A 24,728-nucleotide genomic window follows, 5' to 3' on the forward strand; every position below is an offset into this window, starting at 1 on the left:
GTGACTGCTGGGAATGGGACATTATACAGTAACACCAGGGGATGTGTCTGGGTGAGGACTGGAGAGGTGACTGCTGGGAATGGGACATTATACAGTAACACCAGGGGATGTGTCTGGGTGAGGACTGGAGAGGTGACTGCTGGGAATGGGACATTATACAGTAACACCAGAGGATGTGTCTGGGTGATGACTGGAGAGGTGACTGCTGGGAATGGGACATTATACAGTAACACCAGGGGATGTGTCTGGGTGATGACTGGAGAGGTGACTGCTGGGAATGGGACATTATACAGTAACACCAGGGGGTGTGTCTGGGTGATGACTGGAGAGGTGACTGCTGGGAATGGGACATTATACAGTAACACCAGAGGATGTGTCTGGGTGATGACTGGAGAGGTGACTGCTGGGAATGGGACATTATACAGTAACACCAGGGGATGTGTCTGGGTGATGACTGGAGAGGTGACTGCTGGGAATGGGACATTATACAGTAACATCAGGGGATGTATCTGGGTGATGATTGGAGAGGTGACTGCTGGGAATGGGGCATTGTACAGTAACACCAGGGGATGTGTCTGGGTGAGGACTGGAGAGGTGACTGCTGGGAATGGGAATGTATACAGTAACACCAGGGGATGTGTCTGGGTGATGACTGGAGAGGTGACTGCTGGGAATGGGACATTATACAGTAACACCAGGGGATGTGTCTGGGTGAGGACTGGAGAGGTGACTGCTGGGAATGGGACATTATACAGTAACACCAGAGGATGTGTCTGGGTGATGACTGGAGAGGTGACTGCTGGGAATGGGACATTATACAGTAACACCAGGGGATGTGTCTGGGTGATGACTGGAGAGGTGACTGCTGGGAATGGGACATTATACAGTAACACCAGGGGGTGTGTCTGGGTGATGACTGGAGAGGTGACTGCTGGGAATGGGACATTATACAGTAACACCAGAGGATGTGTCTGGGTGATGACTGGAGAGGTGACTGCTGGGAATGGGACATTATACAGTAACACCAGGGGATGTGTCTGGGTGATGACTGGAGAGGTGACTGCTGGGAATGGGACATTATACAGTAACATCAGGGGATGTATCTGGGTGATGATTGGAGAGGTGACTGCTGGGAATGGGGCATTGTACAGTAACACCAGGGGATGTGTCTGGGTGAGGACTGGAGAGGTGACTGCTGGGAATGGGAATGTATACAGTAACACCAGGGGATGTGTCTGGGTGATGACTGGAGAGGTGACTGCTGGGAATGGGACATTATACAGTAACACCAGGGGATGTGTCTGGGTGAGGACTGGAGAGGTGACTGCTGGGAATGGGACATTATACAGTAACACCAGAGGATGTGTCTGGGTGATGACTGGAGAGGTGACTGCTGGGAATGGGACATTATACAGTAACATCAGGGGATGTATCTGGGTGATGATTGGAGAGGTGACTGCTGGGAATGGGACATTATACAGTAACACCAGGGGATGTGTCTGGGTGATGACTATCATTGTGTGTGTCAGGTTCCTATAAGGTGTCAGGATGTCACTGTCTATGTCTCCATGCAGGAGGGGGAGTATATAGAGGAACACAGGGCTTTGTGCAAGGACGTAATGATGGAGAATCACCGGCCCCTCACATCACTGGGTAAGAAAAGACTGTCATTTATTATACAGGGGAGAGCAGGTATGGGAGCCCCCTATATATACACATCACCTGATAATCACATATATACAATGTACTCAGTCACTGTGTGTCTCCTACAGATGGACCCAGTAACAGAAATACCCCAGAGAGATGTCCCCGTCCTCATTATTCCCAGGATTGTACAGAGGAGAATCACAGGACCCCACAGAAAAATCAGGTAGATGGGATTTATGATCTAAACAATGGGATGTAGTCAGCATCCTGGTGTGCGGGATGCCGACTGTCTAAATATCGGCATCGAAATCCCGACAACAGTATCCCGACCACCGGCATCCCGAAGGTAAGTATCGGCAGTTAGGGGAGGGTTAGGCACTAAGGGAGGAGGGTCTGGTTTAGGATGCGGGAGGGGGAAGTTAGATTTAGGCACCGAGTAGGGAGGATTGGGATACTTACTTTAAGGGATTCGGGATTCTCACTGTCAAGATGCCGCTGTCTGTATTCTGACCAGTGGTGGCATCCCGACCGCCGGGTACCCATGCCCAACACCAATATACCAAAGTGACTTTCTCTGTGTGATCTATAGAGAAGCTGTGAGTGTCTTATACACTGATATTATACTGTGTAATTTCAAGTAGTAACATCAGACATTATGCAATTTTTATTTTTATTATTTAATTAGGGTGAAGATCTGACTAATATTAAGATAAATTATATAGAAGAAAAAGAGACATATGTGACTGATATGAAGGCAGAAGATATAGAGGGAGAAGAAGAGACGTATGTGACTGATATAAAGGCAGACGATATAGAGGGAGAAGAAGAGACGTATGTGACTGATATAAAGGCAGACGATATAGAGGGAGAAGAAGAGACGTATGTGACTGATATGAAGGCAGAAGATATAGAGGGAGAAGAAGAGACGTATATGAGGGGTGATCAGCAGTGTAAGGAGGAGGAAATCCCTACAGATATCAGCACAGGTGAGTAATAAACACATTACAGAAAAGAGTCATATATTCTCCTTGTTCAGTCACTACAACACGTTCTTATTATACATCCTCCTCTGTCCGTACAGACTAATGAGAGAAATTTATCTAACAAGTGGGGGAGTCAGGATCCATCAGCCCCTATTATACTCCTGCTCTCCTCCTCACATCATGTCACTGTGTGTTACCAGCCCAGAGATCTGACCAGTCTCCTCCCCACACTCTCTGGTGTATCTCATACATTAGGAGCCATCAGCCTCTATTATACTCCTGCTCTCCCCCTCACATCATGTCACTGTGTGTTACCAGCCCAGAGATCTGACCAGTCTCCTCCCCACACTCTCTGGTGTATTTCATACATCAGGAGCCATCAGCCCCTATTATACTCCTGCTCTCCCCCTCACATCATATCACTGTGTGTTACCAGCCCAGAGATCTGACCAGTCTCCTCCTCACACTCTCTGGTGTATGTCATACATCAGGAGCCATCAGCCCCTATTATACTCCTGCTCTCCTCCTCACATCATGTCACTGTGTGTTACTTACCCAAATATGCTCTATATTAGACAATGCAAATGTCACACAAACTCGACCTTTTTACACACACAGAGCTATAACCACACTCCCGTCATATCACAATGGCTTCCTCCAGTCTCTGTGGTTGGATGATCTGTACTTTTGCGTTTTATCTGCTGACCTGTATCTGTATCCTGCTCTGTCCTTCTCCCTACTTCCTCATTCTGCTTTTGCACATCTGTGCCCTGCGCCATTCCCGTACCCTGTCCTGCTGCCTCCCCTGCTCTGTGCCCTGCACCATTCCCCTACCCTGTGCTGCTGCCTCCTCCGCTCTGTGCCCTGCACCATTCCCCTACCCTGTCCTGCTGCCTCCCCCGCTCTGTGCCCTGCACCATTCCCCTCCCCTGCTCTGTGCCCTGCACCATTCCCCTACCCTATGCTGCTGCCTCCTCCGCTCTGTGCACTGCACCATTCCCCTACTCTGTCCTGCTGCCTCCCCCGCTCTGTACCGCCATAATTCTGTGTTGCTCTGTCCTATCGCTCTCCTTCCCTCTCTGCGGTTATTTCTACTTCAGGGTCCATAGGGTATCCACAGAATACCTTGGGGTATAGGTGACCACAGAGTTAATTTTCAGCCTCCCAGGATGCACTGGGGTCCCTCTCCTATACCCCGCCTCCTAGCCAGGGCAAGCCAGTTTTGTAGGTGCCCGGCCAGAAGTCGGATCACCATAACAGAGTGGGGCTGTAATGGCCCCTGAAAATTTCTTCAAGGCAGCTGTGGCTGTACAAGATGAGCTGTAGAGCATGGACAGTCAGTACTGACGTCCATGCTGTCGCTCCTACACCCCGCCGGTCCAGAACGCCGGTACTGATCCGGGGATGCTGGTAGCTATCTGAGGTCACAGCTAGCGGTGACCCCGGATAACCTGGACTGTGGCCGGATTCAAGGGGGGCAGGTAAGCGGCGGGGTCCCACGGAGGGTTCCTGCCAATAACACAGTCTTGTCTCCAGGCAGGGGACTTCCTGGGGACAGGCATGCACGTGGAGCCAGGTACTGATCCTGCGCTTCCACTAGACCACCAGGGACAGCGGGCTGCGGCGTTGAGGATACACTCCAGGGGTTAATAGTATGCCAGGGGAGTGCGCCTTCCCTGTCTGACAGCCGACGGCTCCCCCACTGCACAGTGCCTCTCCACAGCGGTTTGGCAGGCAGTGTTCAGCGTTCCTCCCCGGGATCGCCTCCTCTCTGCACCTCGGCGGCCATTTTATTCAGATGTGCAAGCGCTGCTGGACGCTGAAGCTGGTGGCTGTGTGGTCCGGGTGCCCCCGCATACCTCTCTTTCGAGCTAAGGTCAGAGTATGCAGCACTGTTTCCTACCAGGCTCTGTGTCTGTGTAGTTGATTACAGTGTTAGTAGTGCAGGGAGTTATTTCTGCATTGTATGTGACTTACTGCTAGCGCTGTCTGCCTGTACTTTCACTTTGTCAGCCATTTTACTATCCCTGTCCTTTCTCTGCTACAAGCCCTTGCGGCCCGGTGCTGCAGGGTAGTTATTGTCTCACTATAAAAGCATTTATTTGTGGGGGGTCACATACCCTCCGTTGCACTCATCATGTCTGAGAGTGAACGTGATTTTTCCCTACTGCTAAAGTGTACCACATGTAATGTACCAATAGTGGAGGGTGCTGTAACCACTGAGGGTTTATGCAGGGCATGTTTTCTGATATCACACCCGATTACTGTCACTGCGCCTGTGCAGGAACCACCCTGGGCTTGTTTTGCTAAGGCACTTACAACCCTTGTGGGTCAGCTGGCCACACCCCCTGCGTTGCCCCAAATGGGGTTATCACAGCATTCGGTAGTGTCCTCACCCATACAGCTCGCCCCCCCAAGCCTCGCAGGAGCCTGCGTGGGTAAGTTCACTGTCCAATAGGGTGCAGCACCTAACGGACGTGTTACAGGGGGAGTCATCATTGTGGCCTGCTAAGCGGCCTGTAGTGTCTCAGAATGTTCTGCATGATGAGGATGAGGATGACATGACATCTGATGACTTTTACATTTTTGACCTTTCAGACCAGGAGCCCCTTCGTACTAAGTAGGCGGTCTAAGTCTGCCTAAAATATATATACCAGGCATTATACGGGCAGTCCGTGTGGTCTTGGTTGTTGAAGATGACGATCCCCCCATGGCCAAAACTAAATATGCCTTCTTTAAGGGTATTAAAGGTTATGCCACTGTATTCCTCGATCTGGTCAGTTGGTGGATCATTTAGAGGAGGCGTGGAGAAATCCGGGTAGCAGATTCCAGCCTCAGAAACGTTTGGCGGTTGCATACTTCTTTGAGGATAATTATTTTTTCCAAGTGGGAAACTCCTCCACAGGTGGATTCTCATGTGACACGCCTAGTGAGGAGTGCTACATTACCCATGCCCTCCGTGTCCTCCTTAAAGGATGCCACGGATTGTATGGTTGAAATATGCCTAAAATCCATTTATTCCCTTGCTGGAGGGGCGTCCAGACCGGCTATGGCCATGTGCTTGGTAGCCAGAGCCATGGAGCGCTGGGCTGATAGCTTGGAATTGTCTCTGGACTCTGACTCGTCGACTGAACAAGCAGAGTTGGTGGGCAATCTCAGAGACTCAGCCATGTATATTAATGCGGCAGCCCTGGACATAGGTCTCCTCGCTTCCAGAGTCTCGGCAGCCATGGCAGCTTGCAGCACCCTATGGTTGTGCTTTTGGAAAGCGGATGCAAATTCCAAAAAGGGTTTGGAATGCTTGCCCTTTAATGGACAGGTCCTTTGACCCTGATCTGGACAAAATTGTGGCTACTCTGGCAGCAGCTAAGTCTGCGTGTCTGCCATCGGCTACGGTCCCATCAGTGTCTGGTGCTTCGTCCTTTCGGCCCTATAGGGCCCAGGGTAAGTCCAAAGTGCAGTCCTTTTTTAGGCAGTCAGCAACCAGGAAATCTGCCAAGCCAAAGAAGCAGGCTTGGAGTACAAGACATCCTACTCCCAAGTTTGACGATAAGCCTTCAGCCTGGTTGGACGGGCCTCCCCTTGGGGGACCCCAAAGTGGGAGGCCGGCATCTTCAGTTCGCCCAGTGCTGGTATCTGACTACCGTGGACACTTGGGTCAGAGAAGTGGTCTCTCGGGGGTACGCCCTTTCCTTTTCGGCAAAGGTTGTTTCACTACAGGCCTTCCATCAGATCAGGTCAAGGCCCTGGAACCCCAGAAAATGCTGCACTCTATGCTGCAGGCTGGAGTTATAGTGCCTGTTCTGTTATCCCAGCAGGGAACGGGATATTACTCGAATCTCTTTCTGGTACAGAAACCCAATGGGTCTTACCGGCCCATCCTCAGCCTCAAGTCCCTAAACAAGTCTTTGAGGGTTCCTCTGTTCTGGATGCAGACCCTCTGTTCCATTATATTGGCAATGGAACCTGGGGATTTCATGGTGTCCATGGACATTCAGGATGCCTACCTGCATGTCCCTATTGTTTTGGCGCACCAGCAATTCCTCAGGTTTGCGGTGCTAAACCGCCATTTTCAGTTTCAAGCACTGCCCTTTGGTCTGGCCACTGCGCCTCGAGTATTTACCAAAGTCATGGCGGTCATGGCAGCCCACCTGCGGATGCAGGGGGTCCGCCTGTTGCCCTATCTGCATGACCTCCTGTTGTTAGCAGGGTCTCCAGAAATCCTTCAGCACCATCTGCAACTGACAATATCTGTGCGGCAGAATCATGGCTGGCTGATAAACGGGAAGAAGTCCTCCTTGGTTCCCTCACAGAGGATGCTCCATCTCGGAGCCCTGTTGGACTCCCAATACCAGAGGATCTTTGTGACAGAAGACTAGATATCTGCATTACAGGCAAGGATACGCAGTTGCCTCCGCAGTCTGTGCACTCAGCAATGAGGTTACTGGGCTCCATGGTGTCGATGTTCGACATGGTGGAATATGCCCAGTTCCACTCCAGACCTCTGCAGAGGTTGATCCTCTCCAGATGGAATGGGTTGCCCAATCGGATAAAGACACAGACAATTGTGCTTTCCCCGGAGGAACGTCTGTCCCTAGCCTGGTGGCTGCAGACTGCTCACCTGAACAGGGGCCGTCCCTTTTGGATTGCGGACTGGGTCCTTCTGATGACGGACGCCAGTCTCTGAGACTGGAGAGCAGTGACGGGTCCACACTACTTTCAGGGAAGGTGGACGCCAACAGAATCTGCACTTCTAATAAACATCTTGGAACTAAGGGCAGTATTCAAGGCTCTCCAATAAGCAAGACATGTCATCCACGGAAAACCCGTGCAGGTGCAGTCAGACAACGCCACCACAGTGGCTTGCATAAATCGCCAAGGAGGAATCTGCAGTCAGGCGGCCCTGACAGAGGTGTCCCGCATGCTAGCATGGGCGGAATGCAATCTCCCTGCCATCTTGGCAGTGCTCATAAAAGGAGTCTTTCAACTGGGAAGCAGACTTTCCCAGCTGTCAAGACATGCATCCAGGAGAGTGGTCTCTCCACCAGGAGGTGTTTCAGCTACTGGTGAACAAGTGGGGCCTTCCAGAGATAGACCTCATGGTCTTCCGACACAACTAGTTTCCTGTGTACGGGTCAAGAACAAGAGACACAGAGGCACTTCTGGTGGTAGACACTCTGCCAGACCGGTGGACCTTACAGTTTGCATACCTCCGTTCTCCCTTCTTCCTCACGTGATTCACAAATTCAAGCAAGAAGGCGGCACGCTCCTGCTGATAGCTCCAGCGTGTCCCAGACGACACTGGTACTCAGACTTCCGGAGTCTATCCATAGACGCTCCGATGCTGTTGCCTCTACGTCCGGACCTGTTATCTCAAGGTCCTTGCCATCACCCGGACCTGGGTCGTCTGTCTTTGACGGCGTGGCTGTTGAGACTGCCCTCTTGAGGTCCAGGGTTTTTCCAGCTCTGTAGTTAACACCATGCTCAGAGCTCGGAAGCCGGCTTCTGCAAGAATTTACCACCGAGTGTGGCATACTTTCTTTGAATGGTGTCGCCCTAGAGGCTATGATCCTCAGGTTTTTAGGATATCCAGGGTTTTGGCTTTCCTACAGGCGGGCTTAGATCACGGTCTTCGCCTTGCTTCCCTGAAGGTGCAGGTTTCTGCCCTCTCAGTGTGGTTTCAGCGTAGGGTTGCTACACTTCCTTATGTCCGCACCTTTATGCAAGGTGTACTTTGCATACACCCTCCCTTTGTTCCACCTGTGGCTCCTTGGACTCTGACTGTTGTCCTGAGGGCTCTTCAAGGACCGCCATTTGAACCACTGGGCTCAGTGGATTTAAAATGGCTTACAGCTAAAACTGTGTTTCTTCTGGCCATTGCTTCGGCCAGAAGGGTGTCAGATTTGGGGGCTCTCTCATGTCGCCCTCCCTTTCTGATTTTCCATAGGGACAGGGCAGTGCTTCGCACTCGCCCTGGGTTCCTACCTAAGGTGGTATCTAGTTTCCACATCAATGAGGAAATCATAGTACCGGCCTTTAATTCCCCAGACCTCTCTGCTGGTGAGTCCTCCTTGGATGTGATACAGGCTTTACGGATTTATGTTGACCGTACCAGTTCATTTAGGAAATCAGACTCTCTGTTTCTCCTCTATAGTTTCCATAAGAAGGGTTGGCCTGCCACTAAGCAATCTTTGGCAGGATGGATTCGCATGGCGATTTCAGAGGCATACATTCATGAAGGCTTTTCTGTACCATCCTCTGTTAGAGCTCATTCTACTCTGTCTGTGGGTCCTTCATGGGCAACTCACCATGGTGACTCTGCTGTTCAGCTTTGCAAGGCAGCCACGTGGTCTTCTGTCCATACCTTTTGTGAGGTATTATGCTTTTTATACCTTTGCCTCTCAGGATGCTCCCTTCGGACGGCGGATTCTCCTTCCAGCACAGGAGCATCCCCGCCCTTAAAGGACACTGCTTTGGGATATCCCCAAGGTATCCTGTGGAAACCCTATGGACCCTCCAGTAGAAAATAAGAGAGATGGTAAGAACTTACCCTTGTTATCTCTATTTCTACGAAGTCCATAGGCTTCCACAGGACTCCCGCCCTGTCGCACCTGTACTGCAGATGGGCTTTGCTCTGGTCACCGGTTTTTCCGTCTCCTTTTGGTGAGAATGTAATTCTTGATTGTTCCAGACTTTCTTCTCCTCCTTCTCCGGCCTATGGCTTTTGTCACATAACCTGGCTTGCCCTGGCTAGGGGGTGGGGTATAGGAGAGGGACCCCAGTGCACCATGGGAGGCTGAAAATTAACTCTGTGGTGCCCGATGTCTGACGTCATCGCCTATACCCCAAGGTATCCTGTGGAACCCTATGGACTTCGTAGAAATAGAGATAACAAGGGTAAGTTCTTACCATATCTCTTATTATACAGTGACTCATTACCCTAATTTAGTAGCATGACTTTGGTGGGGCTACTCTCCCTGAGGATGACCAGAGGACCATATAGAGCTGCTTTTGCTACATATATATCCACCTGGAGAACTTTGTGTAGCGTGGAATCAGCAGTTGTTGGTAGTCTACAAGTTTCCCATGTTTATGTGTGAGGGCGGTCTAGATGGATATTGTGGTGAACCACTGTCACTGGCTAATGAGGCTTCCTGCTCTGTGATGATGGCTAGGGAACGTTACCCAGCAAAGTCTGTATTTGGGTGAGATATGTGCCATCTTCATGTTTGAAATATGCTGTTAATGTGATTGTGACTTTATAAGCAAATATTTTATCTGTTCATTTAGAGTCTTATTTGTACAGCCATGGCCAAAAGTTGAGAATGACACCAGTATTGGTTTTGGCAAAGTTTGCTGCTTCAATGTTTTTGGCCCTTATTGTCAGATGTTATTATGGTATTGTTAGAAACTGATTGTAGTCTGGTCAGAAATAGTGCCAGTCTTGAGGGTGGATTTTGCACGGACTAATTGTGGCCACGAGGCTTACGGAGGTGGTACAGGTTTTTTGGGCTTTGGGAGGCAGCCTTGGGGCTGGCGAGCTTTGGCTCATTGTGGCCAGAGGCGCGGAGGTGAGATGCAGCCTTTGGGCTGTTGGAGCAGCCTAGAGGCCTGGTTGTGGCCTTTATAGGTGTTATAATAATGGTGTTTAGCAGCCTTTGGGCTGTGGGAGTAACCTTGAGGGCTGATTGTGACCTGGGGCCCAGGACCGTTGCAGCCTTTGGGCTGATTAGACTCAGGTGAGGTATGCAACAAGAACGCAAAGCTGCTACCAGTGCCGCCGGGATGACACTGGCGACTGTGTGCTAGATTGCGCACCTGGAACGCAGAGTAGCTACCGGTGCCGCCGGGATGGTACTGGCACCGAATGGTGACAGATGCTTCTGGGGTAGGAAGCGCTCCGTCCTGCCCAGATGGTACAAGCAGCACGCGTGGACGAGATGTAAGTGTGCCGCCTGGATGGAATAAACGGCACACATGAAATACAGGTAGACTGACTCAGGAGCTCGACTGACACGCAGGAGACTGGGAACCAGAAGTACGAAAAACTCTATCACCGGCATTGAGTGAAGGTCTGGCTGGAATTTACAGAAACAGGGCCCAACCAGAGCAGGTATCCATAATGACAGATAATTGAGCACCTGGGCTGTGTTCAGACAGAAGAATCAATCAATGTGCACTTGATGCTGCACACACAGACAGGCAGTAATTAATGCCGTGCCTCAGGCTGGAAACTGCAGAGCCTAACAGGTATACTGAAGTAAAATGACAAGCATTGTGAGTGATCCCACTCCCTTGACTGAGAAGCAAACCCACACATGAATAGTCTCAGGATGCTTTGCTGTTGGCATGACACAGGACGAAGACTTTTGGAGGATGGCCTGGTGTCAAGAAGGGCAGCAAAGAAGCCACTTCTCTCCAGGAAAAACATCAGGGACAGACTAATATTCTGCAAAAAGTAAGGGATTGGACTGCTGAGGACTGGGGTAAAGTTATTTTCTTTGATGAATCCCCTTTCAGATTGTTTGAGGCATCTGGAAAAATGCTTGTCAGGAGAAGGAAAGGTGAGCCCTACCATCAGTCCTGTGGGTATGCAGTCGGGAAGCCGGCGGACCTAATCCCGACAACCGGCTTCCCGACTATCATATCATATCATGGCAAGGGTCTAAAGACAGGCGTCGATATGCCGACGCCTGTCATTAGACATACGCCGGGAGCTCGACGCCCGTCATCCCGAATGAAGGGACGCCGGACGCCGAGCGTGGATAGCCGCATTGGGGGAGGGCTAGGTTTAGGGTTCCCAGGGGGAACTTAGGGTTAGGCACCCCCCTCCCGGGAGGTTAGGTTTAGGCTAGGGGAAGGGGGGGTTAGCATTAGGCACCCCCGGGGGGACTTAGGGTTAGGCAACTCCCCGGGGGACTTGGGTTCAGGAGGTGGGGAAGGGGGGGGGGTTAGGTTTACGCACTGGGGGGAAGGTTAGGGTTAAGCACCCCTAAGGGAGGGTTAGGGGGTAGAAATAGGTTAGTATATATTTACCTTTGACGATCAGGATTTCCTCCTCTGCTGGGATGCCGCTGTCAGGATTCCAACCGCTGGGCATGGGTCCGGCAGTAAATCATACTGCTTCAGTCCAGTGTCGTGCTAACAGTAAAGCATCCTGAGACCATTCATGTGTGGGATTGCTTCTCAGCCAAGGGAGTGGGCTCACTCACATTTTTGCCTATGAACACAGCCATGAGTAAAGAATGGTACCAAAACATCCTCCAAGAGCAACTTCTCCCAACCATCCATGAACAGTTTATTGACGAACAATGCCTTTTCCAGAACAATGGAGCACCTTGCTATAAGGCAAAAGTGATAACTAAGTGGTTCAGGGAATAAAACATCAAAATTTTGGGTACTTGGCCAGGAAACTCTTCAAACATTAATCCCATTGAGAACTTGTGGTCAGTCCTCAAGAGGCGGGTGGACAAACAAAAACCCACAAATTCTGACAAACTCCAAGCATTGATTAGGCAAGAATGGGCAGCCATCAGTCAGTATGTGGCCTAGAAGTTGAGTGACAGCATGCCAGGGCGAATTGCAGAGGTCTTGAAAAAGAAGGATCAACACTGCAAATATTGACTCTTTGCATAAACTTAATGTAATTGTCAATAAAAGCCTTTGACACTTATGAAATGCTTGTAATTTTACTTCAGTAGACCATAGTAACATCTGACAGTATACCATAGTAACATCTGACAGTATACCGGTATACCATAGTAACATCTGACAGTAGACCATAGTAACATCTGACAGTATACCATAGTAACATCTGACAGTAGACCATAGTAACATCTGACAGTAGACCATAGTAACATCTGACAGTATACTATAGTAACATGACAGTATACCATAGTAACATCTGACAGTAGAACATAGTAACATGACAGTATACCATAGTAACATGACAGTATACCATAGTAACATCTGACAGTATACCATAGTAACATCTGACAGTAGACCATAGTAACATCTGACAGTATACCATAGTAACATCTGACAGTAGAACATAGTAACATGACAGTATACCATAGTAACATCTGACAGTAGACCATAGTAACATCTCACAGAAAGGGCTAAAAACACTGAAGCACCAAACTTTGTGAAAACCAAAACTTGTGTCATTCTCATAACATTTGGCCACGGCTGTAGTCTGTATATTTGTAAATGTAATAATGTGGTTGTAGTTTGTACCTGCAAATTAAACAAATATACTTCTTCATAATAGTAACATAGTGGTGTAGTGGTTAGCATTGCTATCTCTCCACACTGAAGTCATGAGTTTAATTCTAACCCAAGGTGCCATCTCTGTGGAGTTTGTATGTGTTTCCTCCAACCCTTTAAAAACCATAGGCCCGTATTCAATTAGGTGCGAAAAGTCTGAAACTGCGGAAAAGTATAGCGGATGACGTCATTTCGCCAGGCGAAAACTTTCCGCCGTATTCAATTGAAACTTGTTTTTGCATTCCCGAATACGTAATGTAATAGGCGAAAAAGATTAGCCTATGAATAGCAGGCGGAAAAAAGTGCAGAATTTTTATTTTGGGGTGCAAAGGTGGGGAAACCACTCTGGGCCCTTGGGGTCAGCTCCAAAAAGGATAACTGCGTAAAAAAAAAAGTGAGACACCCCAAAAAATGACTTTGAAAATGGGTGTGAAAAAGTACAAAGTCGAGGTACAAACTTCAAAACTAGCAAAATAGTTTTTTGGGGGTCTGCAAGTGTAGGTGAGGTGTTCTTTTGATTGCAGGTGCTTGTTGAGGGTGCGCTTTTTTGTTTTTGAAAACTTCACTTTAGCGACTTTAAACCATGCTAGTACCCATTTTCATGTACCCCAAATTTGACAGGACTACTTATCTTCTCAAAAAATAAAAGTTAAATGTTATACTTCATCACTTGTGCTCAGGCGCTAATTGGAAGCAATTGTCACAAGTTAAGTGCCCCAAATTACTCCATTAGGGCTAATCGGGGACATCTATAGTGATCCCCAATGTTAGTGCATCTTTTGGGGGGTGTCAGGCTCATTTCTCCATTTTTTTACAGTACTTTTCGCATGTTTAAGTTTCGACAGGTCTCGTTTTTTCTCGTCCTTTGGAATTGAATAAGGCGAATAGTGGGGGCGCGCACGAAAAGTTTCCACAGCCAAAACACGCGTAGTCGGCGAAAAGTATTGCATGCGGAAAAAGTATTGCGAATGCGAAACTAATTGAATACGGGCCATAGTGGTAGGTTGGCTTCTGACACAAAAATTAACCCTAGTGTGTGTGTGTGTATATGTGTCTCCATGTGGTAGGGAATATAGATTGTAAGTTCCACTGGGGCATGGACTGATGTGAATGGCTAAATATTCTCCGTAAAGTGCTGCTCAGTGTGTCTGTGCTATATAAAGTGCTTCTCGGTATGTCTGTGCTATATAAAGTGCTTCTCGGTATGTCTGTGCTATATAAAGTGCTTCTCAGTATGTCTGTGCTATATAAAGTGCTTCTCAGTGTGTCTGTGCTATATAAAGTGCTGCTCGGTGTGTCTGTTCTATATAACGTGCTTCTCAGTGTGTCTGTGCTATATAAAGTGTTTCTCAGTATGTCTGTGCTATATAAAGTGCTTCTCAGTGTGTCTGTGCTATATAAAGTGCTTCTCAGTGTGTCTGTGCTATATAAAGTGCTGCTCGGTGTGTCTGTGCTATATAACGTGCTTCTCGGTTGTTTGTGCTATATAAAGTGCTTCTCGGTGTGTCTGTGCTGTATAACGTGCTTCTCGGTGTGTCTGTGCTATACAACGTGCTTCTCGGTGTGTCTGTGCTATACAACGTGCTTCTCGGTATGTCTGTGCTATATAACGTGCTTCTCGGTATGTCTGTGCTATACAACGTGCTTCTCGGTATGTCTGCTATATAAAGTGCTGCTCAGTGTGTCTGTGCTATATAAAGTGCTACTCAGTGTCTGCTAAATAATATGCTTCTCAGTGTGTCTGTGCTATATAAAGTGTTGCTCAGTATGTCTGTGCTGTCACGGCCAGGAGGGTCTCGGCATGGTGGTCGGTGGGTATTACCTGTGAGGTCACTATGGCGGGGGGTGTCTGGTGGTGGCGCTGGTGTTTGGCGAGAGGCTTTGGCTGCGCGTGGTTCTGTGCGGGCACATTGTCACGTGGTGAGGCCTGGCGGTGTTTCTGTTCCGTTTGGCATGGGCGCCGCCATCTTGCCTTCTGACCATGTGATTCAACTGCCCAATCCTGGTGACTCATGTTTTCCCTCCAGCCAGTCATAGCACGGCACGGGGTATTTAGGAAGGTCCAGAGCCTTCCTTCATTGCCAGTGCAACGTGTATCTCAGCCTAGCTGAGAGGGAGTTCTCTGTGCTCATCTCTTGTTCCTGTGTATACGCTATCTGCCAGCCTACTTGTCCGCTCCAAATAACCCACTGGACTACCCTGCATCCTCCACTGCCTTTTCCCCTGCCTGAGTGCCTGAGCCTGCTGACACCCTACACCCTGCCTCTATTTCACTCCCAGCTGGACCCATCACCTCTGCCTGTGTTTATTTCAGTTCACTAACCTACATACCTGGACTGTTCTTATCTGCCACTATCTGGACATTCTACCATTACCCTCACTACAGTAATCAAGTGCACTTTAGTGCTAAACCTGGACTTTTGCTTTTGCCATTCCCATATCTTCTAAGCCACTCATTAAAAATTCTACCTTTTTATTTAATCTGCTTCTGTGTTTGCTCCTGTCACCACCCCGGGTCCACAACTAAACCAGAACATTACATGTGCTATATAAAGTGCCGCTCGGTATGTCTGTGCTATATAAAGTGGCGCTTGGTATGTCTGTGCTGTATAAAGTGGCGCTCGGTATGTCTGTGCTATATAAAGTGGCGCTTGGTATGTCTGTGCTGTATAAAGTGGCGCTCGGTATGTCTGTGCTGTATAAAGTGGCGCTCGGTATGTCTGTGCTGTATAAAGTGGCGCTCGGTATGTCTGTGCTGTATAAAGTGCCGCTCGGTATGTCTGTGCTGTATAAAGTGCCGCTCGGTATGTCTGTGCTGTATAAAGTGCCGCTCGGTATATCTGTGCTGTATAAAGTGCTGCTCGGTGTGTCTGTGCTATATAAAGTGCCGCTCGGTGTGTCTGCGCTATATAAAGTGCCTCTCGGTGTGTCTGCGCTATATAAAGTGCTTCTCGGTGTGTCTGTGCTATATAAAGTGCCTCTCAGTGTGTCTGTGCTATATAAAGTGCCACTCAGTGTGTCTGTGCTATATAAAGTGCCGCTCAGTGTGTCTGTGCTATATAAAGTGCCGCTCAGTGTGTCTGTGCTATATAAAGTGCCACTCAGTGTGTCTGTGCTATATAAAGTGCTTCTCAGTGTCTCTGTGCTATATAAAGAACTGTGAACTGTATGTCTGTGCTGTATAAAGTGGCGCTCGGTATGTCTGTGCTGTATAAAGTGCCGCTCGGTATGTCTGTGCTGTATAAAGTGCCGCTCGGTATATCTGTGCTATATAAAGTGCTGCTCGGTGTGTCTGTGCTATATAAAGTGCCGCTCGGTGTGTCTGCGCTATATAAAGTGCCTCTCGGTGTGTCTGCGCTATATAAAGTGCTTCTCGGTGTGTCTGTGCTATATAAAGTGCCTCTCAGTGTGTCTGTGCTATATAAAGTGCCTCTCAGTGTGTCTGTGCTATATAAAGTGCCACTCAGTGTGTCTGTGCTATATAAAGTGCCGCTCAGTGTGTCTGTGCTATATAAAGTGCCACTCAGTGTGTCTGTGCTATATAAAGTGCTTCTCAGTGTCTCTGTGCTATATAAAGAACTGTGAGTAATAATACAGTTATTGTATTTCCAGCAGATGGACGCACAAGCAGGAATGACTTGGAGGGAGATCTCATCTTGTCTACAGATATTAAAATAGAAGATGACATCACACAGAAATTTCCAGGAGATAATCCTGTTATGCTAAATATACATCCAGTACCTCACAGTGCAGCTATATCATGTTATCTCTCTAATTGTAACCAATGTTCTTCTGATACCTCCGCTTTTGTTACACATAGTGCAGCTCATACACCTGATAAAATATTTCCTTGTTCAGAGTGTGGGAAATGTTTTACACACAAATCACATCTTGTTACACATCAGAGAAGTCACACAGGGGAGAAACCATTTTCATGTTCTGAGTGTGGGAAATGCTTTAAGGAGAAATCACATTGTGTTAGACATCAGAGATATCACACAGGTGAGAAACCATTTCCATGTTCTGAGTGTGGGAAATGTTTTACACAGAAATCAGATCTCATTAGACATGAGAAAATTCACACAGGTGAGAGGCCATTTCCATGCTCTGAGTGTGGGAAATGTTTTACACGGAAATCGCACCTTGGTAGACATCAGCTGTCGCACAGGAGAAAAGCATTTCTATGAGCTGTAACAAAACAAGCTTATGGCAACACTTCGGTCACACAGTATTTTAACATCTTCATTTTTTTTTCCGCAGATAATTGGGATGTGTGTCATTGATATAAAAAGAGGAGGGATGTGCAGCGCTTGGGAAATCTAAACAACAATAAATAATTCATATAGGGCTTGATAAAGATGCAATAAAATTGTATAGGTTCAATATGAAGACTCTCAGGGGTGGTGACAGATTTCATCTGTACCTTCAGGAGGAAATCTGGATGTTCTAACTGAATTCCCTCCACCCAAATGATTTAATCAATCGAACTGAACGCTATCACCTGATATTTCTGTGGTCTTTCAGATAGAAGAACCCCCTCACCTGCTCCTGTATGACTTCACTTATGTGTGTCACGGTCAGAGCTGTTTTTTATCTGGTGAGTCGCGGTCTCTGCCTGTACGGGTGCTTTGGCGCGGTCCTACCGGTGGGGATGCTGGTGTCTGGAGGTTGGCGTGAGGTGTGCATGGATGGGCACTGCTGGGTGCCGCCATCTTGGTTTTGGACATGTGACATAAATGGGCCAATTAGGTCAGAGCATCTGGTGTGAACTCTCAGCAACCAATCATGCACCTTCCCATGGTACTTAAGGGTTGTCAGCACACCCTCTAGTTGCCAGTGCAACGTATACACGGCATAGCTGTGTGAGAGTTCTCTGTGCTCCTTAGCTCCTGTTATTGCAGTTCCAGCTGTGACTCGTTTCCTGATCTGTCTCCACCTCAGGCTGTTCCCGAATACCCGCATCTACCCTGCCATACCCCGATACTTACCTCACTGTTGTGACTTTGTCAGCTCTCCGGACTCAGAGCCCACTCCGGTATACAGACTTCTGTTCCTCAGTTACTCCTCCATTGGACTCTCTGCTTCTCTCCCTGTCATTGATTCTCAGCCTCACTATTTGGACTTTGCTCTTCTGCCAGGACATGTTTTCTGCCTCACATCACTCGGACTTGTTTATTTACTGCCAGTTACTTGTTTACTACCATTTCATGAATATTAATAATCCAATTAAACCTGCTGCATTTCAGTACTGCAAACCCGTTCCTGTATGTACTCCTGCATCCACCCCGGGTTCACAAAATAGTCCAGACCTGAGAATGTGATTTTTTTTACCTCTTTATTTATGTGTGTGTGTGTATATATATATATATATATATATCTCTGTGTGTGTGTATATAAAATATATAGTAAAAATGATGACATAGTTATCCACCCTGCTGACAAGGGCAGAGCGATTGTCATACAGATTGTGTCTGATTTATAGGTCTGATATCATGAATCGGCCTAATGATGGAGTTACATACAGTAAATGAGAGATCCCACCATGTCGTTCAAACTGGAAATTGACAATGTGTTACAACAGGCTGTCACAGATGGTATCATTACCAAACAAATCATGGAGGCACTTGGTCAGGAATACCCTGTTGTTCCTTTATTATAAATCAAGAACAGATAACAGCAGTCGGCGCTCATAGGGGGGGAAGACAAGATGTTGAACCACTAGCTGCTCTTTCAGGAAATATCCCAAATTCCTTCAACAAATGTACAAAAAAGAAAATGCTCTGTGGTTGGAACCACCTGCCCACAGTTTTTGCCTACCTGGTTTAAACATTACAAGGTACTATGTTATGTGAATATCCTGCCTACAGTTTTTGCCCACGGGAGCTGTGGTCTACCTCTTGATAGCAGTTCTAAAAATCCTGTCTATTTGGGCAATATATCATCTGGGGCTTGTTAGCCCTGAACATCCAGCCCCAAGTTTTTGCCCACCAGTTTGGTAACAAGATTATACTATAGCTATACAATTATGGCACCAGGAAGCTTCACTTCATAATCAGACTATCCCCGTTTAAGGACTTTGGTCCTGAACACCCAGCCTAAAGTTTTCGCCTACCAGCGTGTCTTTAAGACCCATTACATATTAACACAATTGTTAGTTATACTGTCTCATTACACTTCCCAACTGGCACTCAGACATTAGACTCCAATACCACAGAGCGCTTTTTTGTACGTTCCTTTATTATACACCATCCCAAAGATACACAAGAGTGCGACTAGCCCACCAGGTCGGCCGATTGTTTCTGCCCATGGTTCAATTTTCCAACCCATTTCACAATGTTTAGATATTTTGTTGCAGCCGTGTGTCACTAAAGACTTACCTTAAGGATACGACTTCCCTTTTGGTTGAATTGCAACACCTGGGAACCCTGCCTAACAATACTCTGCTGTGTACCCTTGATGTACGCAACTTGTGCACCTCCATTCCCCATGAAGCGGGGTTGAAAGCAGTACAGGAAATTATTATTGACAACTCTCCCTATGTGGGCCCGGGACCTAGCTTTATTATAAAACTAATATCTTTGCTATTGCATCAAAATGATTTTTTATTTGATGGCAAGTTTTATTTGCAAGAGGCCGGATGCGCCATGGGTTCAAATGTCGCACCAACCTATGCAAATATTTTTGTTTTCACAGGAGAAAAAAAATAGTTTTTTTGATTATACAGAAATTAATTGGCATATCCTTTTGTTATATTGATGACCTCATTTTGTGGACAGGCAATGCAGAAATACTACATCAACACATTGAGACTATTAACCAACTAGGGGGACCCATCAAATTTACATACAGAACTATAAGGAGATTGTATATCATGATGTGAGGATTACTATGAGTAAGCACGGATTACAGACTACAGTGTTCCAGAAGGACACGGACATTATCGTGATACTCTAGTTTTCATCCTGAAGCATTGAAGTCCGGTCTTCCCTGCTCACAGATGTTACGTGTGACCAGGATCAATAATAACAGATCGCTACTTGAAAAACAACTTAATGAGATGATACAGAAATTCACTATACGTGGATATCCGGAAGATCTTCTCCAGCAACGTAAGAATAAGGTTCTTCAATTACCTAGAGAAGCACTTTTTAAAAGATATTAAACCTAAATCTAAAAATAAACAAGATCAAGTGATCGGGGCAAGCAGCCCTATTGTACAAAAGGCTACTAGAGCAATATGGCCTATAGTGTCTACAGATAAAGACTTGAAATCATTTAAGAACAAAGTTCCCATAGCATGTTATTGCTGGGGCAGGAACATTAGGGACCTGGTGGTTTGGACTGACATCATCAACTTTGATCAGTACAGACTGCGACCTACCACAAAGAGACTGGGTTGTTACAGGTGCATAAACTGTGTAACTTGCAGGTATCGAACACGGGGGGTTCTTTTCGACACCTGCACAGTGGCAAATATATCCCTATACGTCAAGTTGTCACATGCACCACATGTTTTGTGGTGTATATCATTAGATGCCCATGAGGGGCTATATTATGCGGCCGGGAGCCTGTGAACCAATCATGCTGTAAGAGATATACAAGTGTAGAAAGCTACAGTATAAGAACCCCAAACAACCAGCTAGAAATAAAATAATACAGACTAAAAGCAAGAGTTAGATGGAACAAAAAAATAGGCCAAGATGAAAAACGGAAACATACAAACAAAGAAACAACCCCCCCGTAAGTGTATAATAAACCATAGTTAAAGGGAAGGGAGAAACCCAAAAAGAAAAATGAATAAACAAATTAGATAAACCTTAATGAATAGAAACATATTGAAAAAAAATATTAAAAAATAATAATGAAAAAATTATAATACAAAAAACATAAGTAAATAAAACAATGCCAATCACCCAAGAAATTTCAACCTAATCTAGACATATCTAACCAAAGAATAAAAGCCAAGATGATGATAATAATAAACAAACAAAATAAGAGACAAAGAGTAAAAAATACAAAAAAAATTATAAAAAAAAATAATCATAAATCCCACAACTATAAATACCACAACAATATCTATAGTAGACAAAAAAGCAGAAAAATCTAAATGTTTTGCCACTGGCTGGTCGCTGGTCTGGTTAGCAACAGCCGCTCTAAAAGTTGAATGATGGACCACCATACATTTCTTGAAGGCTCTCGACCTGGAGTCATGTGTTGCCAGGTAACGGCGTGCGTGCCTCAAGGGAATGCACTGGGATACGGTGAGACGTCACAGTTTGGCGTCCTGTGGTGTGTGCTGGGTGGATTGTATGCTGACACGCTCGGTTTGATCTGTCATTTCTCTATTTATGGAGGAGTAAGTTAGCTATTTGCTTGCTATAGGATGTACTGTATCTGTATGTCATTATTTTCTCCTTGATCTGGTCTGACAACCCCGATCAGAACTGACTCCACAGTGCAGGATCATTCCACCTAGAATCCACAGCCCACTTCCAGTACACAGGACAATAATCTTCCACTGCCCAGCTGTCCTGTCTCAGAGACCGGAGGCTAGCCTCTGCCAAAGCTGCTTTGTCTGGGTCATCGTAAAGCAGTCTGAGGGCAGCGAAAAAGGAGTCTACGGTCTGAAGGACCACAGAACTGGGAGGAAGACCGAATGCCCAAGTCTGTGGGTCCCCCTGCAGGAGGGAAATGATAATGCCTACACGTTGGACTTCAGATCCCGAGGTTAGAGGCCTAAGCTTAAAATAAGGTTTGCAACTCTCTCTAAAGTTAACAAAGTCCTTGTGAGTTCCAGAAAAATGGTCAGGCAGATTGAGTTTGGGCTCAAGACCCATGGCACGAATGGGTGCTGTCCGTTTCTCTTCAATGTTGAGGGAAAGTTCCTGGACCTCCTGGGTTAGGACTTGAATCTGGGCTGCCAGAATTTGTGCTGGATTGAGTCCGGGTTTCATGACTAACCTCTAGTTTGTATGGCCGGCGATAATGTTAAAGACTGAGGGTTAGTCTTGGTTAGACCTGGTGTAAACAGCCTTGAGGGCTGATTTGCATGAATTGGTGGTAGCCGAAAGGCTAGAGGTGAGAGCTAACCTTTGGGGTGTTGGAGCAGCCTTTGGGGCCGATTTAGATGTAGGTAGTGGCGGCCAATGGACCAAAGGTGTGATGCAGCCAATGGGCTGTTGAAGCAGCCTTGAGGGCCAGGAGCAAGATGCAGCCTTTGGGCTGGTAAAGCAGCCTTGAGGGCTGGTTTGCCTTGACTGGTGGCCTGAGGGCCTGGATCAAGATGCAGCCTTTGGGCTGGTGAAGCAGCCTTGAGGGCTGGTTTGCCATGGCACGTTGTGACCTGGGACCCCAGGGTTAGAAGCAGCCTTTGGGCTGATGGGTCTTAGACATAGTGCTGCTACCAATGTCGCCGGGATGACACTGGTGATGGTGCACGGATTTGTACACATAGAATGCTGAGTAGCTACCAGTCCCACCAGGATGACACTGGCGATGGTGCGCTGGTTTGTGCAGTGGGAACACAAAGTTGTTACCGATGCCGCCGGGATGACACGAGACGATGCACAGGATTGCGCACTAGGAATGCTAAGTTGTGGCCTATGTCGCCAGGTTGACACAAGCTGCCGGGCTAGACTGGTGCTTCAGGAGGAGGAAGCACACCGTGCCGCCTAGATGACACAAGCGACACGAGCAGGTGGAATGCAGACTGCGCTGCCTGGATGGTACAAACTGCAGCAAACAAACACAGTGAACTGGCACAGGAACTCGACTGAGAATCAGGAGACTGGAACAACCGGAAGCACAAGATACTCTATCACCGGCAAGGATTGCAGGACTGGCTGGAATATAACAGATACAAAGGCCAATCAGAGAAAGCCTTGTAAGCCTCCCTAATGACAGACCAATGAGCAGCTGGCCTATGCACACTGGCAAATAAATTAGTGAGCAGCTGATACTGCACACAGGCAGACAGTTAATTACTGAACACATGTGATCAGCACACAGACAGGATTAATTGCAGTGTCTCAATGGCAATTAAAAAATTATCTGCTAAGCGCAGATCCTAACACCACTCCAGAGATAGTCACATTTGTTTGGATAGAAAAATTAAGATAAGTGGTTGAGGCGACAATTTAGTACTTTACTGTCTACACTGTGGTTCTAGTCATTAACTCTATTATGTTCTATACAGTTACTATGTGCTTCATGTGTTGCCTTTGTATCGCATGGATACATCCTTGTTTTCTCTATGTGATATCGTATGCACATCACTCACTTGTAATACCAATTTTGTACCCATGCTTACTCTTTGATATGTCTCTATTACACTTGTATCATTGTGTCGTGCTTCAATAAAAAAACAAAACATAACAATACAAATAAAAGCACATTACATTCCTGTAAAAAAAACATATTACAATACAATAACAAATATTAAAATTCTGTAAAAAATAAACATATTAAAACATTTAACATTAACATTAAAAATCACAAAATAATTTCCAATTATAGCTAAAAATCTATATGTCCATATTTTTCTTCTTCCTAGGAATGTCTATGGATTATGAGCGAGAGTCAGTGACTGGATTCCTCAAAATCCTACAGTCCAAAGAATGTCTATGGCGGATAAGCTGTAGACAATACCATAATAAGTCTCAAAAATTGGCAGCTTTGGAGGTGTTTTTGGAGTACACCAAAAAGTTTATTGCGGATGCTACCCTCAAAACAGTCCGTCTGAAAATCCAAAACTTGTGTACGGTGTACATCAAGAAGAAAAAATGGCCGAATCAAAAAGGTCCGGAGCAGGCACCGATGACGTGCATCATCCAATGCTGTGGTACTATAACTTGATAAGCTTCATCAGTGAATAGGAGCCACAATGCCCATCTGTCGTCCTGATGGCCGAGCAAGAGGGAGAAGAGGCGGCAGAAGTGAGTGGACCATCTAAGGAGATTTTGTTCATACACCAAAACTTTTTTTTTTTTTAAATAATCCCAAATGTCCACTGTAGTCAGTTAGTTCACAGACAGTCCTGCCATAGCACCGCACTTGTTCAGTTGAAATAGGCCATATACTCCTCCCTCTCTTTTTTTGCATGTGCAGTTGATGTTGTTTGAATTGGAGGTGAAATCACTGATGTAAACTGGGCAATCTCTTCCGGATGTCCTACATCTTCTGGTCTAGCTGTGACTGGTCCTCATTGTGTAGTCTTTCTTCACAGAAAGTTATGCAGCACACAGCACGCCATCACGACCCAGTCTATCTTGTCCACACGTAAGTTTATGGTGGCATGGAAAATGTAGAACCGGTTGCTGAGTATTCCAAATGCATTTTCCACAGTGTGTCGTGCACAGGATAGACGATAGTTGTAGATCCTCTTCTGTCTGGTCAGGCCCCTCTGTGCAAATGGCTTCATCACATGTTCATGTAAAGCAAAAGCCTCGTCTGCAATGAAAACATAATTTAGGCTGCGCTGTGTCTCGTACAGTGATGGCAAGTTGAGGGTTTTGTTGGTGAGTCTCTGGTAGAATGCCGTTTGTTTGAAGGACCCACCATCCGAAGCACGCCCATTCTTGCCAACATCTACAAACATAAATTCGTAGTTGGCGTTCACCACTGCCATGAGAACGATGCTGAAGAAGCCTTTATAGTTGTAGTAATATGATCCGGTGTGGGCAGGTGGTTGATGCGTATGTGTTTTCCATCGATGGCTCCTCTGCAGTTAGGGAAATTCCAACATTGTTCAAAATCTTCAGCGATGCTCCTCCACTCCTCCATGATGTTTGGAAACTAGAAAAAGTTGTTTTCCTATATAGACTCCCACCCACG

At 46.7% G+C, this 24,728-nt stretch overlaps 2 protein-coding genes across 2 annotated transcripts in view; one reads left to right on the forward strand and one right to left on the reverse strand.

Moving 5' to 3' along the window:
• The window catches only part of LOC148436361 (uncharacterized), a 69,291-nt gene that overhangs the window by 27,391 nt on the left and 17,172 nt on the right, over positions 1–24,728 (reverse strand). The window lies entirely within an intron of this gene.
• The window catches only part of LOC148436362 (uncharacterized), a 98,154-nt gene that overhangs the window by 7,598 nt on the left and 65,828 nt on the right, over positions 1–24,728 (forward strand). Inside the window, exons 4-8 of the mRNA XM_088464979.1 lie at positions 1,575–1,653; positions 1,773–1,870; positions 2,333–2,633; positions 16,509–17,055; positions 20,184–20,195. Coding sequence (XP_088321105.1) covers positions 1,575–1,653; positions 1,773–1,870; positions 2,333–2,633; positions 16,509–17,055; positions 20,184–20,195 — 1,037 coding nt within the window. The remainder of the gene's footprint in view (positions 1–1,574; positions 1,654–1,772; positions 1,871–2,332; positions 2,634–16,508; positions 17,056–20,183; positions 20,196–24,728) is intronic.

Source organism: Taudactylus pleione, unplaced genomic scaffold (genome assembly GCF_031769625.1).
Source record: "Taudactylus pleione unplaced genomic scaffold, aTauple2 ptg001781l, whole genome shotgun sequence".
Classification (NCBI taxonomy): domain Eukaryota; kingdom Metazoa; phylum Chordata; class Amphibia; order Anura; family Myobatrachidae; genus Taudactylus; species Taudactylus pleione.